We start from the raw sequence: 16,440 nt of genomic DNA, 5'->3' as shown, positions 1-16,440 counted from the left end.
GTTCCGCCCCGGCTCCCGGGGCTCGGGCCTGGGTGGGCGGGGACAGCTGCGGCCCCGCCCCAGCCCGCCCGCAGGTGCGAGGGGCGCGCCCCGCCGCGCGAGCTCGGGAGCGCGCTCGGAGGCACGCTCAGGCCTCCCTCCCGCGGGCCGACGGGGGTGTTCCCAGCGCGGGGCAGCGGGGCCTGGAGTCCAAGTCCGGGCGCGCACACGGGGCCTGCGCGGGACCGCAGACAGCGCGTGCACGTCACTCCGCCTCGCCGCGCGCACGCGCCACGCGCCAAGCGCTGTGTGCAGCCGATCTCACGTGTCCCTCCGCCCCAGCCGCCTGCTCAGTACTCCCCACCCCGCTAGGACCTAGGGCCAACCTCGCCCCAGTCAGGCGGGGGCTGCTGACTCGGCGCGCAGGCGTCACCAAATATACACGCTCACCCTGTCGCCCAGCACCCCGATGCCACCTGCTGGACTCGGCTCGGCGGACGGCTGAGAGCTGGGGGACCCAAGGTGACAGCGGACTCAGCCTGGGCAGGGAGAAAGTCAGGTCACCCCTTCCCCACCTCCATCCTTGTCTTCCCTGACAGCACCCGGGACCACGACGTCGAGCTGCAGCTTCAGCTGGTGTAAGATGGGGCTCGAGGGAGCCTGGGGGAAGGAGGCCTCACACGGGTTGAGGGAGTGTTGGGGGTAGTCAGTGTTATTAGGGCTCACTGATTTCGTCCCTTTTTATTTTTTATTTATTTATTTTTGTTTTTCAGATGTAGTCTCATTTGTTTGTTTTTTGAGACGAAGTCTCACTCTTGTCCCCCAGGCTGGAATGCAATCGTGCGATCTCGGCTCACTGCAACCTCCGCCTCCTGGATTCAAGCAATTCTCCTGCCTCAGCCTCCTGAGTAGCTGGGATTACAGGCACCTGCCACGATGCCCAGCTGATTTCGTATTTTAGTAGAGACTGGGTTTCACCATGTTGGCCAGGCTGTTCTCGAACTCCTGACCTCAGGTGATCTACCTGCCTCGGCTTCCCAAAGTGTTGGGATTACAGGTGTGAGCCACTGTGCCCAGCCCTTTTTATTTTTAAAACAACTATGTAGAGATGAAGTCTCACTATGTTGCCCGGGCTGGTTTGAAACTCCTGGGTTCCAGCAATCCTCCTGCCTTGGCCTCCCAAAGTGCTAGAATTACAGGCATGAGCCACCATGCCCGGCCTCATTCAATTTTACACCAGAGCCAAGGCACCAGCACTGCAGGCCACTCAGCTCTGACTGGCCAGGCCCTGCTGTGTGTGGTGACCCCCACACTTCATGGCTCTTCCCCGTCGCTCATCCCCAAGCTGGTCATCAGAGGCCTCATCCTGTGTTGGGGCCTCGCTGGCCAGGTTTCCCCTGAGTCCAGCACTTGGGCCCCATTTATATTGATCCCCCTGCTGGGACAGACCGGCAGTGACCCCTGCCTCCTTGCCTGGCATTCAGAACCCTGTGTGACCTGGTCCCTATACCCCAACTCTAACCTCCTGGGGCCATCCTGACTCAGGGACCCCATCAAGCTCCTGCCTGTCTCAGAGCCCCCTGCCAGCACCGTCCCTCCCTGTATCCTCCTCCACAACGCACTCACCTTCAGAGCTGCACTCCTCCCACCCCAGGCAGTGCACAGTCTTGAACCCAGACGACCTGGGTTCAAACCTGCAGCTGGACCACATCACAGGCAAGCTCCTGGGGACCTCTCAGAGTCTCAGTTTCCTCTACTGAAAATGGCTCAGGGACTCCCATCCGGGAGGGTGTGCCAGGGGTAAAGCTGGGTATAAGTGGGGTGAGAGGGGTGTGGGGGGTTTCTTCCCTGCTAGGCAGAGCTGCCCAAGCCTCAGGGTCTGCTGTCACCTCGGGTCCCCCATCTCCCAGTCATCCACCCAGCTGAGTCCAGCACTTCCATGGCCCTCTATGTGCTTTCAACAGAAGCTCCCCAGAGGCAGGGCGTATTCCGTCAGCACAGCCCCCTCTCCCCTGGAGCAGGCGCTCCCTATGAGGGACACAGAGACCATGGTTCCATTCCTGCCCCTCTGCCCAGGAAGCACTCAGAGCCCCTTCTAAACTCCAGGCCTCTCCAGCCCAGTCTGTCTCCTCCAACTAGTCACTCCATCTGTCCACACTCTTGGGATCTGTCTCTGCTCGCTGGCCAAACCACAGGTGCAGGAAGAATGAACTCAGGGCTGGCCCCAACTTTTCTACGGGTGACCAAGTGGGTGGGTACCTGCCCATTCTGGTATGACCAGAGTCTACCCCACCCTCCTCTCTGTCTTCTCCTTCCACGAAAAAGATGCTACTGTCTCCAGGGCAGTAAGCACCAGGCCACCAAGCCCTGAACCCATACCCCACCCCATCTCTGTGTGGCCAGGCAGACAACCACTGTAGGTCTCTGAAGTCCTTCTGGGTCCAGACTGGAGAGGTCATCTTCCTAAGCTCTCTAATCCTGGCCTGCACCATTGGCACAGAGCCCCATGCCCACTGGTGGCCTCACAGGGCTGCAGTGACCCTGGATACAGGAGCTCCCAGGGTTGTCCAGCTGCTGGGCTCCATATCCCTCTACACAGTCAGGAGTGTGGTAGGTCTGCCAGCACGCTCCACTTCACCCGGTCTCCCTGGAGAACTGGAATGAAATACTTACTGTTGCAGCCTCTAGCTTTAGCTCAGATTTTCTGGAGTAACTATATCCCCTACTCCCCACCCCCATTCTATTCTGTTTGAAATCCAGTCTGCCTGATGGAACAGGCACTGGAGACACAGGCAGGCTGGATGTGCAGGTAAAAACCACCTTAGTGGCCAGGCACGGTGGCTCACACCTGTAATCCTAGCACTTTGGGAAGTCGAGGCAGGTGGATCACTCGAGGTCAGGAGTTTGAGACCAACCTGGCCAATATGGTGAAACCCCGTTTCTACTAAAAATTTAAAAATTAGCTGGCTGTGGCGGGTGCCTGTAATCCCAGCTACTTGGGAGGCTGAGGCAGGAGAATCGCTTGAACCTGGGAGGCGGAGGTTGCAGTGAGCTGAGATCACGCCACTGAACTCCAGCCTGGGTGACAAGAGCGAAACTCAGTCTCAAAAAAAACAAAAGCAAAACAAACGAAAAATCACCCTAGCTAGGGTCGAGCACACACCACCTTTATTATAAACTGCCCCAAACCCTCTTAAGAAGGAGGTGACTAGTCCCCTGAGAGTGCGGCTCACTTTGGGGTGCAGGAAACCAGAGGGAGCCTAGACCTGCTCCATTTCAAAGGCTCGCTCTGGGGACCTGAGTGAGGAATTAGCTACATGTGGTTGGGAGACATCAAGGGACACAGGACCCCTGTGACCAGAGAAAAGGGGTCTCGGGTGCCTTCACACTAGGGTATTAGAAATGCTATGTTAAGGGCAATATGCAATAAACGGGAGGCTGGCGCTGCGGGGTTCAGGCACTCTGAGTCGGGCTTAGGCTTCAGAGCCTGCCCCACAAAGGCACGGCTGCAGAACACGGCAAGCCTGCTGAGCCCTGCCTTTGTAACTGCGCCTCCCCTCCCCCGTCTCACCGTTCCTGTGCCACATGACTGTGAGATCTTGTATGCTACTGTGTGCACAGCCCTCTGCAGTTCGCAGTGGCCTTTTCACATCCCTTTTCCAGTTGAATTCGCCTGACTGACAGAGGGAGGTGGGACAGGGCTGGTCTGCACGCTAGTGAAGCACTGGTGGCTGCAGGGCTTTGGATCCCCATCAGTGGCACCCCCAGCTCCATGGTCAGCGCCTCAGGAGCTGATATCCTTGTCCAGTGTAGAAAAGCGGATCAGCTTCAGGCTGGGCGGCTGGGGCTTCCTGTCATCCCAGAGGTACTCGGGGGACAGCACCTTGGACGGCTTGTTTGAGATGAAGCGACGATTCAGATGGCTTTCCTCCCGCCAGGCTGCCATGATGCCGTTGGCCTTGTCCGCCAGGATGGCCATGTGACAGCCCCTGGTAAACTCATATACCCTGGCCACCTGCCCCCCAAAGACTTTCCCACCATAATAGAAGTCCCCTTCGCTGTCTGCCACAAAGGCAGTGGAAACACGCCTGCGCTTGTAGGGAAACTGCTGGTGGGGTGTGGCGTAGTAGCTTGGGTGAATGGCAGCCACCAGGTCTCCCAAGGTCTCAGGGCCCCACGGGTTCCGAAACACCATGTCCACATCAAGGCAAAAGAGGTAGTCCACCTCCCGGTGAGCCCTCTTAGCAATGTGCTGGCTGATGGTCTCCATCCGGCGCATGGATGTCTCTTCCCAGTTGGAGTGACCCTGAATGGGGATGGTGCTGAGGAGCCGACGGGGACCCAGCGGGACCCCGGGAACGGCTGCAGGGTTGTCAGTGAAGATGTAGTAGTGTACCTGGTACCCACGCATGAAGAACTCCTCGGCTGACTCCAGGAAGGACTGGATGAAGTCAGTGTACCTAGTGATGATCACCTGGTCACCCACCGCTACCCCAGCAGCCTGCCTGGGTCTCCACTGTGTGCTGGGGTCAGCCAGGCTGGGGTCCACTTACCTGCTCCCCATCTCAAGATGTCACTCTGCTCCAACCCTCCGGGTCCTCATTTGTCCAATTCCCAAAACGCTAGTACCAGCCTCTTAACGGCTGTTTTAAGCATGTTCCTGGTAGATTTTTTTTTTTTTTTTGAGGTGGAGTCTCGCTCTGTTGCCCAGGCTGGAGTGCAGTGGCGTGATCTCGGCTTACTGCAAGCTCCGCATCCCAAGTTCATGCCATTCTCCTGCCTCAGCCTCCCAGGTAGCTGGGACTACAGGCACCTGCCACCACGCCTGGCTAATTTTTTTTGTGGCCAGGAGGGTCTCGATCTCCTGACCTCGTGATCTGTCTGCCTCGGCCTCCCAAAGTGCTAGGATTACAGGCATGAGCCACTGCGCCCGGCCTCCTGGTAGAGATTCTTTTTTTTTTTTTTTTTGAGACAGAGTCTCACTCTGTCGCCCAGGCTGGAGTGCAGTGGCACGATCTCCACTCACTGCAAGCTCCGCTTCCCAGGTTCATGCCATTCTCCTGCCTCAGCCTCCCGTGTAGCTGGGACTACAGGCGCCCACCACCGCGCCCAGCTAATTTTTTAAATGTATTTTTAGTAGAGACAGAGTTTCACCGTGTTAGCCAGGATGGTCTCGATCTCCTGACCTCGTGATCCGCCCGTCTCGGCCTCCCAAAGTGCTGGGATTACAGGCGTGAGCCACCGTGCCCGGCCCTGGTAGAGATTCTTATCCTCCTAGACCAGGTGAAGTTTTATTGAGCAATTTCTAAGTGCCCAGCAACGTTCTAAGAATTCTTATGATCTTTGATCTTCATAAGCTGCCTTAAGGCCGGGCGCGGTGGCTCAAGCCTGTAATCCCAGCACTTTGGGAGGCCGAGACGGGCGGATCACGAAGTCAGGAGATCGAGACTATCCTGGCTAACACGGTGAAACCCCGTCTCTACTAAAAAATACAAAAAAACTAGCCGGGCGAGGTGGCGGGCGCCTGTAGTCCCAGCTACTCGAGAGGCTGAGGCAGGAGAATGGCGTGAACCTGGGAGGCGGAGCTTGCAATGAGCTGAGATCCGGCCACTGCACTCCAGCCCGGGCGACAGAGCGAGACTCCGTCTCAAAAAAAAAAAAAGAAAAAAAAAAAAAAAAAAAAAGCTGCCTTAAAGCGTGCCCATTATACAGGCAGGAACATTGAGTACCACAGAGAAGAAAGTAGCCAAGAAGCGGCTAAGTGGACGAATTAAGTGGACGAATTAAGGGAAAGCATTTGAGCTAGATGCTGGGGGCATGGAGTGGAGTGTGGTTGACACAGCCCTGCCCCCAGGCCAAAACTCATTGGACAAGGGGCCACCTGACCCTAGGTGGGCCATTCATCATCTGGCCATGCTTTAGGGCTTGGGGCCCCAGGAAGTTCCAGGAAGGAGTCCCAGGGGCCCAAAGGGAGGCTGCCAAGCAGCAGCTCCTAAGGAAGGCCAGGTGGGGTCAGGGAGAGACGAGGGCAGAGGAGGGGTCCAGATGAAACAGGGAGGGGCAATGGAACCTCCTGACAAAGGCTCCTGCTGTCCCCTCACCTGGACTCTGCCTCCCGTCTATGCTAGAGCCAGACCCCCTACCCCAGGAAGCCCCCATCCCACTATCACACCCTACTCTGCACTTTCTGTCTGCTCGGCACCTGGTTCCGAGCCCCCCGGGTGCCCAGCAGGGTCCTGTGTGCACGTCTGGGCTCTTCCTGACTATAAACTCCTGTGGCTCAGGGAGACCTCCCTCCCCTTCCCCAGCCCACTACTCACTTCCCCACGGCAAACACTGTGACCCCAATGGTCAGGTTCAGTGGCTGGTAGATGTGCTGCAGAAGCTCTGGGTTGAAGGTCCCCTCGGAGACGATGGGCGCTAACCAGGGTGTGAGTGTCAGCAGCTGTGTGGGCCTGGCAGCAGGGGGGCCGTGGGCACTGAGACCCTCCCCTGTGAAAGCCTAAGTCTCCTCCCGGCCCTGGCTCTCACACTGTGTGACCAGGGCAGCTTCGTCCCCATCTCTGGGCCTCCCTTTCCTCACATGGAAAGGGGGAATAATGACAGTCACCTCCCAGCAGGGTTAGGAGGAGCAGGAGTTAACGCACACCAAGGAGGAGCCTGGCATTGTCCATGTGTGCCGGGCCCCTAATAAGTGAGGGTCATTAAAAAGGGCAAGGCAACATTGTTAAGAACAATGGCCTGAGCACCGAGTGCAGACACCGCAGATGTTACAGTACCTCTCATCTGCTCCTCCAACCTCCAGGGAGCTAGGTACTATTATCCACCTGCACAGAAAAAGCTCAGAGCAGTTGGGTACCCTGCCCAAGGTCACACAGCCCAGGTCCCTGACTCCCAGCCCTGTGTCTGTCCATAGTCCCTAACTCTCTGGGCCCCAAGGCCACCCTGATATTGGCACCTCCACTACCCCAACTTATAAATCAGAGCTCTTTCGGCCCCTCCCCCCACCCCCTTCAGGCCTCTCCATGACACCTACCTGGGCTCCAGCAGCTTGGGCTGGGGGTACTGTGACCTGCAACCAAGAAGGACCAGTGGTGGAGGGGAGCCACCACCCTCAAGGCCACAAAAGGGGAAATGCCAGTCTCCTTACCATGCCACGGGCTGGAGTGGCTTCTCCCTCTTGCAGTGCAGCTTCATGTTGCTGGTGGCAGAGGCAAGAGAGAGCCATCATCGTGGGACTGGGGACAGAGATACTCAGCACAGGAAGAAGGAGGAGTCAGAGGCCCCTGTGGGCGGGCACCCAGGGTCCATGCAGGCTCCCTCTGACCTTCCCCCACAGCCCCACCCGACTCTACAGAGGAGCTGGGGACCCTTGCAGAAGTGATCTGTCCAGGGTTGTTGAGAAAGTGAGTGACAGGGCAGTGACTCGAACCCAGTGCTGCTTAGTCCCAAGGCTGATGCTTTTCCAACCATGTCGCTCTCATTGTCAGAGAGAAGGTTTGAAAAGCTGCAAAGGGCGGAGCACGGTAGCTCATGCCTGTAATCCCACCACTTTGGGAGGCCGAGGCAGGTGGATCACGAAGCCAGGAGATCAAGACCAGCCTGGCCAAGATGGTGAAACCCCATCCCTACTAAAAATACAAAAAATTAGCCGGGCGTGGTGGCGGGCACCTGTAATCCCAGCTACTCGGGAGGCTGAGGCAAGAGAATTGCTTGAACCCGGGAGGCAGAGGTTGCAGTGAGCCGAGATTGCACCATTGCACTCCAGCCTGGGTGACAGAGCGAGATTCTGTCTCAAAAAAAAAAAAAAGGAAGAAAAGCTGCAAAGGCCTGGTGACTGGGACCTCAGGTGAGCTAATTAACCTGAGCTCACTGTAATGGTCAGTTGTATGTGTTAACTTGGTTAGGCTGTAGTATCCGGTTTCTCAAACACAAGTCAAAGTGTTGCTGTGAAACATTTTTTTTTTTTTTTAAGAGACAGGGTCTTGCTCTGTTGCCCAGGCTGGAGTGCAGTGGTACAATCATAGCTCATTGCAGCCTCAACCTCCTGGGTTCAAGCAATCCTCCTACCTTAGCCTCCTGAGTAGCTGCACCTGCCAGGCACTCATTACCACCCCCGGCTGATTTTTTAAAATTTTGTAGAGATGGGGTCTTGCTATGTTGCCCAGGTTGGTCTGTGAAAGTATTCTGTAGATGTGATTAACATTCTATATCAGTTGATTTTATGTAAAAGGGAATATGTAGAGGACTGCGTGCTCGCAAACGAGACGTTCCCGATAAGCCCTGCTCTTGCAGACAAAGCAGGACGGTCCTTTTCTGCAAACAGAAAGGACAAAGGACCCAGCTGTAAACAGTGGGCTCTGGGAACTGGTCAATGTTTACTGATCTTGGGAGTCAAGGAAAGGTCAGAGAAGCAACACATGCCCCATGACTTGGTAACATTCCACAAACGGCTGTATAAAATAAAGCAGAGTGTGCCGTTCGGCGCGGCCGCCATGTATGTCTTGTCCTGTGTTGTCTTGTGTGTTCATTCCTTTGTTTAGGAAACACGCGGACCCCAACAGAATATCCTAGACAACCTGGGTGGGACTGATCCAATTGGTTGAAAGCCCTTAAGAACAGAACTGGTGGCCAGCCCAGGTCACTCACACCTGTAATCCCAGCACTTTGGGAGGCCGAGGTGGGCAAAGCACTTGAATCCAGAAGTTCAAGACCAGCTTGGGAAACATGGCAAGTCCTAGTCTCTGCAAAAACAACAAAAATTAGCTGGGTGTGGTGGTGTGCACCTGTGGTCCTGGCTACTTGGGAGGCTGAAGCAGGAGGATGGTTTGAGCCCAGGAGGTGGAGGCTGTAGTGAGCTGTAATCATACTACTGCACTCCAGCCTGGGCCACCCACAAAGTGGGACCCTGTCTCAAAAAAAAAAAAAAAAAAAACTTTCACCTGTGGGCTGTAGTGTCCACTCCTGTCTGAGTTTCAGCTACCTAGCCAGCCTCACCATCACATACGTCAATTTTCCCAGGTATGTTGGCCTGTCTGTCTACCTGCCTACCTCTTACTGGTTCTGTTTCTCTAGTGGATCCCTGACTGCCATTTCTCTGCATCTGCAAAATGGGCAAAACCAACCTTAGCCCTAGCAGTGGCGAGAATTACACAAGGTGTGTGAGGGGCTCTTGGCCCATGTCCAGCATGGAGCAAGTGCTCAGTAAGGTGAGGGATCCTGGGCAAGTCTTGGCAGGCAGTCTGCATGGTCACTTTCAAAGTCAAACTGGGTGGAGAAGAAAGATGGGGGTCCATGAAGGAGGTGCCAGGGCTGCAGGGTCAGACCCCTGGGCTCACCTCTGGCTCTGCCACCAACTGGCCCAGGGACCTGGAGCCAGACATTTGACCCTATGAACTTTAGTTTCCTCATCCACAAAATGGGGACAGTAAAACCATCCACTTAGAGTGTTTCCAGCAGGTGGAAGCGAGGCACAGAGAAGGGAAAGACTGGCCGGGCGCAGTGGCTCACGTCTGTAATGCCAGCACTTTGGGAGGCCGAGGCAGATGGATCACAAGGTCAAGAGATCGAGACCAACCTGGCCAACATGGTGAAACCCCGTCTCTACTAAAAATACAAAAATTAGCTGGGCGTGGTGACGCGCGCCTGTAGTCCCAGCTACTCAGGAGGCTGAGGCAGGAGAATCGCTTGAATGCGGGAGGCGGAGGGTGCAGTGAGCCGAGATCCCGCCATTGCACTCCTGCCTGGCGACAGTGGGAGAATCCGTCTCAAAAAAAAAAAAAAAAAGAAAGAAAAGGAAAGGGAAAAGCCACCCAGCCAGCAGCAGCAAGAAAAGGCCCGAGGCCGATTGTCCCCAAGCAGAAGCTTGTAAGGATCCCACCCACTGATGACACAGTAGTCTGCCAGGTCCTTGTAAGTTTCTTTTCTTTCTTTCTTTTCTTTTTTGAGATGGGGTCTCTCTGTGTTGCCCAGGCTAGAGTGCAGTGGCACAAACTCAGCTAACTGCAGCCTTGACTGCCTGAGCCCAAGCGATGCTCCCACACCAGTCCCCTGAGGAGCTGGGACCACAGGTGACCACCACCACACCCAGCTGTTTTTGTATTAATATTTTTGGTAGAGACGGGGTTTCACCATGTTGCCCAGGCTGGTCTTGAACTCCTGAGCTCAAGTGATCTGCCTGTCTCGGCCTCCCACAGTGCTAGGATTACAGGCATGAGCTGCCTGGCCTGGTCCCCTGTGAGTTTCAATACGTCATGTATGATGGGATGGCTGAAGCCTCCTTGAACTCTTCTATCTCTAGGCTACGCTCTTTTATTTGTGGTAAAGTGTACAAAACACAAGATTTACTACCTTAGCCAACTTTTAAGTGTACAGTTCAGTGGCATTAGGTACATTCACATTGTCATGCAACGATCCAACATTTGTGTTTAGACTTTTTTATCATCCCAAAAGGAAGCTTGGACCCTTATTAAACAAGAGTTTGCCATTGCCCCTCCCCCAGCCCCTGGGAACCATAATTCTACTTCTGCCTCTATGAACTTGAGTATGGAAGGTACTTCCTATAAGTGGAATAATTAAGTTTTTGTCCTTTTGTGAATAGTAGCTACTTTTTTTTTCTTTTTTTAGATGGAGCCTCAGTAATCTTGTCTTCCCAGCTGGAGTGCAGTGGTGTGATCTTGGCTCACTGTAACCTCAGCCTCCCAGGTTCAAGTGATTCTCCTGCCTCAGCCTCCCAAGTAGCTGGGACTACAGGTGTGTGCCACCACACCCGCCAGTTTTTGTATTTTTATTAGAGATGAGGTTTCATCATGTTGGCCAGACTGGTCTCAACTCCTGAGCTCAAGTGATCCACCAGCCTTGGCCTCCTGAAGTGCTGGGATTATAGGCGTAAGCCACCACACCCAGCCAAGTTGCTACTCTTGAATCAAGAATTTTTTCAAGTCAATTTGTCAAACTGGCCCTCTGCCCTAGTTTCCTACAAGCAAGCATATTTCAGGGCCCTGCTCAGAAAGCCCTGGGATTTCAAGAAGTTGTCAGGAGTTAGAAGGGGCACCAAACAGCCCAACATTCTGTACCTCCCTGGCTCCTCTTTTCTCCCCACAAGCCCAGACACACTCCAGCTGCAGTGAAGAGTTACACACAAGAATACAAAAGCAGGCCGGTGTGGTGGCTCACACCTGCAATCCCAGCAAGGGTGAGTTGGGAGGATTCTTTGAGGCCAGGAGTTCCAGACCAGCCTGGGCAACATTGTGAGACCCTGTCTCTACAAATAAAAAATGAGCTAGGAGGTGTGGTGGTGCGTACCTGTGGTCCCAGCTACTCGGGAGGCTAAGGTATGAGGATCACTTGAACCCAGGAGGTCAAGGCTGTAGTGAGCTGTAATAATGCCACTGCACTCCAGCCTGAGTGACAGAGCCACACCTTATCTTCCCCCACCACACACACACACAAAAGATAGACAAACTGTAAAGAAGAAAAAAATGTTGTAGGTATACTCAGCCAAGTGTGATGATAGGGAACCCACAAATGGACCAAACAGAGAAGGTGGGGAGGAAGCACTTCACACAAGAAAAAATTCAATTAATGGGAAGACATAGGGAAAAGAGAGTCTCACTAGTAACAATAAAAAAAAAAAAAAAAAAATTAAGTCCAGGGGTGGTGATTCACGCCTTTAATCCCAGCACTTTGGGAGGCCAGTGGTGGGGGGCGAAGCCTGGCTGAGGCGGGCAAAGACCAGACTGGCCAACATGATGAAACCCCGTTTCTACTAAAAATACAATAATTAGCTGGTGCGCCTGTAATCCCAGCTGTTTAGATGACTGAGGCATGAGAATTGCTTGAACCCTGGAGGCGGAAGTTGCAATGAGCTGAGATCACGCCACTGCACTCCCGCCTGAGCGGCAAAGTGAGCCTCTGTCTCAATATAATCATCATCATAAATAAAATTTATACCAAAGAGGATAGCATTTCCCTCTCCCAATCAGCAAGGTAGGTTCATTTTTGTTTTCATAACCCCTGGTATTCCCAGCAGTAGCCCAGGTGTATTACAGGGTGGCTTTGCTGGGTACTGCTCAGGCAGGGCACATGAGTGAGTGACTGCTGTGCTGTGGTCCTTCTGAAATAACCCAATGAGACGGATCAGAACCTATCCACATCCTCCGGCCACTAAAGGAACACGTCTGAACAAAACGATCTTTGAAATGGAGAAAGGGTTATGCTGCTCATCACAAACTAACTTAGAGCCCTGGGAAACTGGGAGCATCATAAATGCCGAGAGCAATTGGTGGTGGGAAAGAGAGAGAGACTGAAAAATTATGTGCCAGCCCCTGGGTGGAATAAGATGATGGTGATCAGGCCGATGCGGTAGCTCATGCCTGTAACCTCAGCACTTTGGGAGGCTGAGGCAGGAGGGTTGCTTGAGCCCAGGAGTCCGAGACCAGACCGGACAACACAGTGAGACCTTATCTCATTTTGAAAAAAAAGGGGATGGGACACACATTGAAAAATAAAGTTCATTCTGGGAAAACAGAATAAAAACTGCAAAAACAGTATGACCACAACTGTTCTAAATGGCAAGCAGCCATTTTGCATTTAGAACCATGTAAATATCTAATCTGTTAAATTTGAAAGTGGAACAAACAAGCAAAGCAAACAACGAACTTCGGAATTGGAGTGTAATTTTTGACAGGTGAACCTGACAGGGTTTTCTTTTTCTTTCGTCTTTTCTCCTTCCTGGCTTCCTAATTTACTATCTTCTATGTTTACAATATAAAACATGCCTTGTTAATTAGTGGTCTATGATTCAGATGTTTAACTTTCCTTGAGTTGTCATGAAAAACAAAAGACCAGATGCTCCTCTGAGATTATCCCAACTCATTTTTTCAGGCTTAACTGTTAAAAAGTCAGACTCGGCCGGGCGCGGTGGCTCACGCCTATAATCCCAGCACTTTGGGAGGCCGAGGTAGGTGGATCACTTGAGGTCAGGGGTTCGAGACCAGCCTGGCCAAAATGGCGAAACGCTGTCTCAACTAAAAATACAAAAATTAGCCGGGTATGGTGGCAGGTGCCTGTAATCCCAGCTACTCGGGAGGCTGAGACAGGAGAATCTCCTGAACCAGGGAGGCGGAGGTTGCAGTGAGCTGAGATGGTACCACTGCACTCCAGCCAGGGCAACGGAGTGAGATTCTGACAAAAAAAAAAAAAAAAAAAAAAAAAAAAAAAACAGAAAAAAAACAGCTCCTTAAATAAGGAGGACTTTGGTCACATGTTCATTTGTTCCTTGAATCCATGGAACACAAAACTGAGCAACAGGGTCAAGTCCTAAAAGCACTGGGCCCCTGCTGGTCACCAGGAGCAAGAGCAGGCTATTTATGGGCATCATTGCACTCTCTGTTCTCAGTGGCCAGACACAGCAAGTGAGGCTCACAGCTGTGCAAAATGTGGAAGGTCAGACCATGCAGGGAGCTGCAAGGATGCTGGAAGACCGAAACGGGAATTTCACTTCACATTTGTCACAGCCCTTAAATTACCTAAATACTATTGCATTTATCAGAAACATGAACTTAGAACTCAGGAACCGGCAGATGAAGTGAACTTAAATACTCTCAGGTCTCCCCAGCTGTGAGCAGCCCACAGGGCCCCCAGTTCTCCTAGCCCCACCCATACTCACAAGATCTCTGGGCAGGGGAGATAATAGGGGACATAGGAGACTGGCAGCCAGTTCTCAGCGTACACCCTGTGAAGAAAAAGAAAAAATCTGTTGATCCACTCTGCTCCAGAGGCTGAAAACACACCTCACGCACATCACTGGGAGTGAAGGTCTCCCACAGTGCATTAGGAGACCAGGTCCCCTGTCATTCTGTAGGTCTGGCTGACCTCGGAGGACAAAGCCTACTGGTATTCCCGGCATGTGTCACAGGGCCTGGCATGCAGTCATTCATTCACCCATGTAGTCATTCATTCCCAGGGAGTGTATATTCTTGATGCCAGGCCCCCCCACACAAACAGCAGGGTGAGGGGCAGCCCCAGGAGCTTCATGGAAGGACAGAAACAAAGAGGGAATATCGGAGCGTGAACAGGGATTCCCCATCAACATTGGTTGAAGGATGGTCCAGGCAGAGAAAAGAGCAAGTCAAGGACCGGGCGCCGTGGCTCACGCCTGTAATCCCAACACTTTGGGAGGCCGAGGCAGGCGGATCACAAGGTCAGGAGATTGAGACCATCCTGACTAACATGGTGAAACCCCGTCTCTACTAAAAGTACAAATAAGTTAGCTGGGCGTGGTGGTGGGCGCCTGTAGTCCCAGCTACTCAGGAGGCTGAGGCAGGAGAATGGAGTGAACCTGGGAGGTGGAGCTTGCTGTGAGCCGAGACCGTGCCACTGCACTCCAGCCTTGGCCACAGATCAAGACTCTGTCTCAAAAAAAAAAAAAAGCAAGTCAAAGGCCAGGAGACCAGTACAAGACAGAATTCAGAAGCCAGGGACACTAGTTGGGTCTTGCTGGAGCTGAGATTGGAGGACAGGTGAGTCAGGAGGGGTTGGTGGGATCTGGAATCCTATGAGGAGATCAAGGTTTTGGGGTTGACCTTCAGAGACAGTGGGAGTCCTGGGTGGGAATAGAGACAGGAAGAGTTCCGTGGGGCAGACTCACCACAGGACACTGAGGCTTGTGCCCGCCAACAGGCAGAACCCCAGACCCAGGGCCAGTCTCTGGCGATGCATTGCTGGGGGCTGCACCAGAGCCTGGGCACCTGCAGAGACCCCACCGGTCTGGGCAGATGAGGCCATCCCCTTGCAGGTATGTCAAGCTCTGAGCCTGGTTTCTGAGGTCCCGGGAACACCTGCAAAGGAACGCTTTTTTTTGAGATAGAGTTTCACTCTTGTCACCAGGGCTGGAGTGCAGTGGCGCAATCTCAGTTCACTGCAACCTCTTCTCTTGGGTTCAAGCGATTCTCTTTTCTCAGTCTTTCGAGTCGCTGGATTCCAGGCATTAGCCACCACGCCCAGCTAATTTCTGTATTTTTAGTAGAGACGAGGTTTCTCCATGTTGCTCAGGCTGGTCTCCCGACCTCAGGTGATCCTCCCGCCTCGGCCTCCCAAAGTGTTGGGATTACACGCATGAGCCACCTCGCCGGGCCAGGAATGCTCTTTATCGGGAGACGGTGACCCCAGCCCTGCAGCCCTGCCCTCCCCTCAGTCACCCACTGGGGTCATGTGGACTCTGGGTCCCGCTAGATCCCGGGTTCAGCTCTGGCAGCTCTGGGAGGCGCACGATGGCAGTGGCTGGGTGCTCAGCTGTTACTTCCAGCAGCCCTTTAGGAGAGGGGCTGGGACTGACTTCGCGGAGGCGGTGGACCCCTGCCTTGGCTCCCGCGTCTCCCTCACTAGGTCCATTCTCGGAGGGGAGCCGAGGCCACCGGGAGGGGCGCATGGGCCAGTCCACCGTCCGCTGGAAATCAAGCCCCGAGGCACAGCGAGGACACACGCAGTCCCAGCGCAGGACGAGCGGGGAGGGGCGCCCAGGATTCTCCGAGCGGAGCGAGGTGGTCGCTGTCCACCTCTCTGGGAGGCAGGCCCCGGGTTCTCCACGGAACGATGGGAACGCGCCTCAACCCGCTGGCTTGGTGACCTTGGGTCAGTCATCCCCTGCTCCCGGCCTCAGTGGATGGCGGCCGGCACGCGGCGCCCGGGGGGAAGATGCACGGGAAAGGCTGTGAAACGCTGGGCGCAGCCTGGGCCACAGTGAGCGGAGGGCGGGGGTTCTGGGGATTAGGCCGCTGCCACTCGGGAGTGTCCGGCAAGCACTCTCCCTCTCTCTTCCTCTGGGGCCTCAGTTTCCCCACCCGGGCCTCCAAGCTCCGTCTCGCCCCCGCCTCCCGCGAACGCAGAGCCCATTCCCGAGCGCCGCCGGCCCCAGCCCGTGGTCGGGACCCGAGACTCTGGGTCCGAGATGCGCACCTCCTGGGCTCAGGGCCCTCCTCCTTGGCCCCCGGCGCTGCAGGGACTGGGTGCGCCCGAGGGAGCGCGACTCTCCCTACCGGGTGCAGACTTACTCCTTGCTGCCGGACCGGCGTTACGACGGATGGAGGGGCGCCACCCCGGCGCAGAAAACGGACTCAGCTGGCCTGGGCCCCCGCGATACCCGGGCAATCGGCGGCGCAGGTGGAGCCTGGAGCAGGGCAGGCAGAGCCTGGAGCAGGGCAGGCAGCGGGGCAGCGGGCGAGGCTGGAGAAGCCAGGCAGGAAAGAGGGAGCCGCAGCCCCGCCCACCTACCGCAGGCCCTTCCCCTGCGGTCCGAGAGCGCCTTCCCTGCGGCCCAGGAGCTGGATCCCGGGGGACCGAGCGCCTGAGCTGACCCCTGGGCCTGGCTCCCGCTAGTCGCCTAGAACTCGGCCTAGGATGCAGCAGGCGCAGCTCGGGGGGCCAAGAAGCACAGGTCCGGGGGCAGGGTAGGGTGCAGGT

The 16,440-nt window shown here is 54.9% G+C and overlaps 1 protein-coding gene across 4 annotated transcripts; it reads right to left on the bottom strand.

Annotated features, from left to right (window-relative positions):
- Positions 1 to 3,125: 3,125 nt before the first annotated feature.
- GBGT1 (globoside alpha-1,3-N-acetylgalactosaminyltransferase 1 (FORS blood group)) lies at positions 3,126 to 16,199 on the bottom strand. Of its 4 annotated transcripts, none has more exons than XM_010372808.2 (7): positions 16,032 to 16,199; positions 14,630 to 14,819; positions 13,649 to 13,714; positions 7,130 to 7,217; positions 7,016 to 7,051; positions 6,300 to 6,434; positions 3,126 to 4,439 (listed from the first exon to the last, which is right to left on the bottom strand). In XM_010372808.2, exons 4-7 carry the CDS (start codon positions 7,174 to 7,176, stop codon positions 3,764 to 3,766), a joined length of 894 nt encoding a protein of 297 aa, XP_010371110.2. In that variant the 5' UTR covers positions 7,177 to 7,217; positions 13,649 to 13,714; positions 14,630 to 14,819; positions 16,032 to 16,199; the 3' UTR covers positions 3,126 to 3,763. The 4 variants fall into 4 exon arrangements, with proteins under 4 accessions (XP_010371110.2, XP_010371108.2, XP_010371107.2 ...); XM_010372806.2 differs by having other exon boundaries at positions 3,126 to 4,420; positions 7,130 to 7,180; XM_010372804.2 differs by having other exon boundaries at positions 3,133 to 4,439; positions 7,130 to 7,180.
- Positions 16,200 to 16,440: the final 241 nt, after the last annotated feature.

The sequence above is a fragment of the Rhinopithecus roxellana genome, chromosome 16 (assembly GCF_007565055.1).
Source record: "Rhinopithecus roxellana isolate Shanxi Qingling chromosome 16, ASM756505v1, whole genome shotgun sequence".
NCBI lineage: Eukaryota > Metazoa > Chordata > Mammalia > Primates > Cercopithecidae > Rhinopithecus > Rhinopithecus roxellana.
The sequence above is the reverse complement of the archived record's forward strand: the minus strand, read 5'-3'. Positions and strand labels throughout refer to the sequence as shown.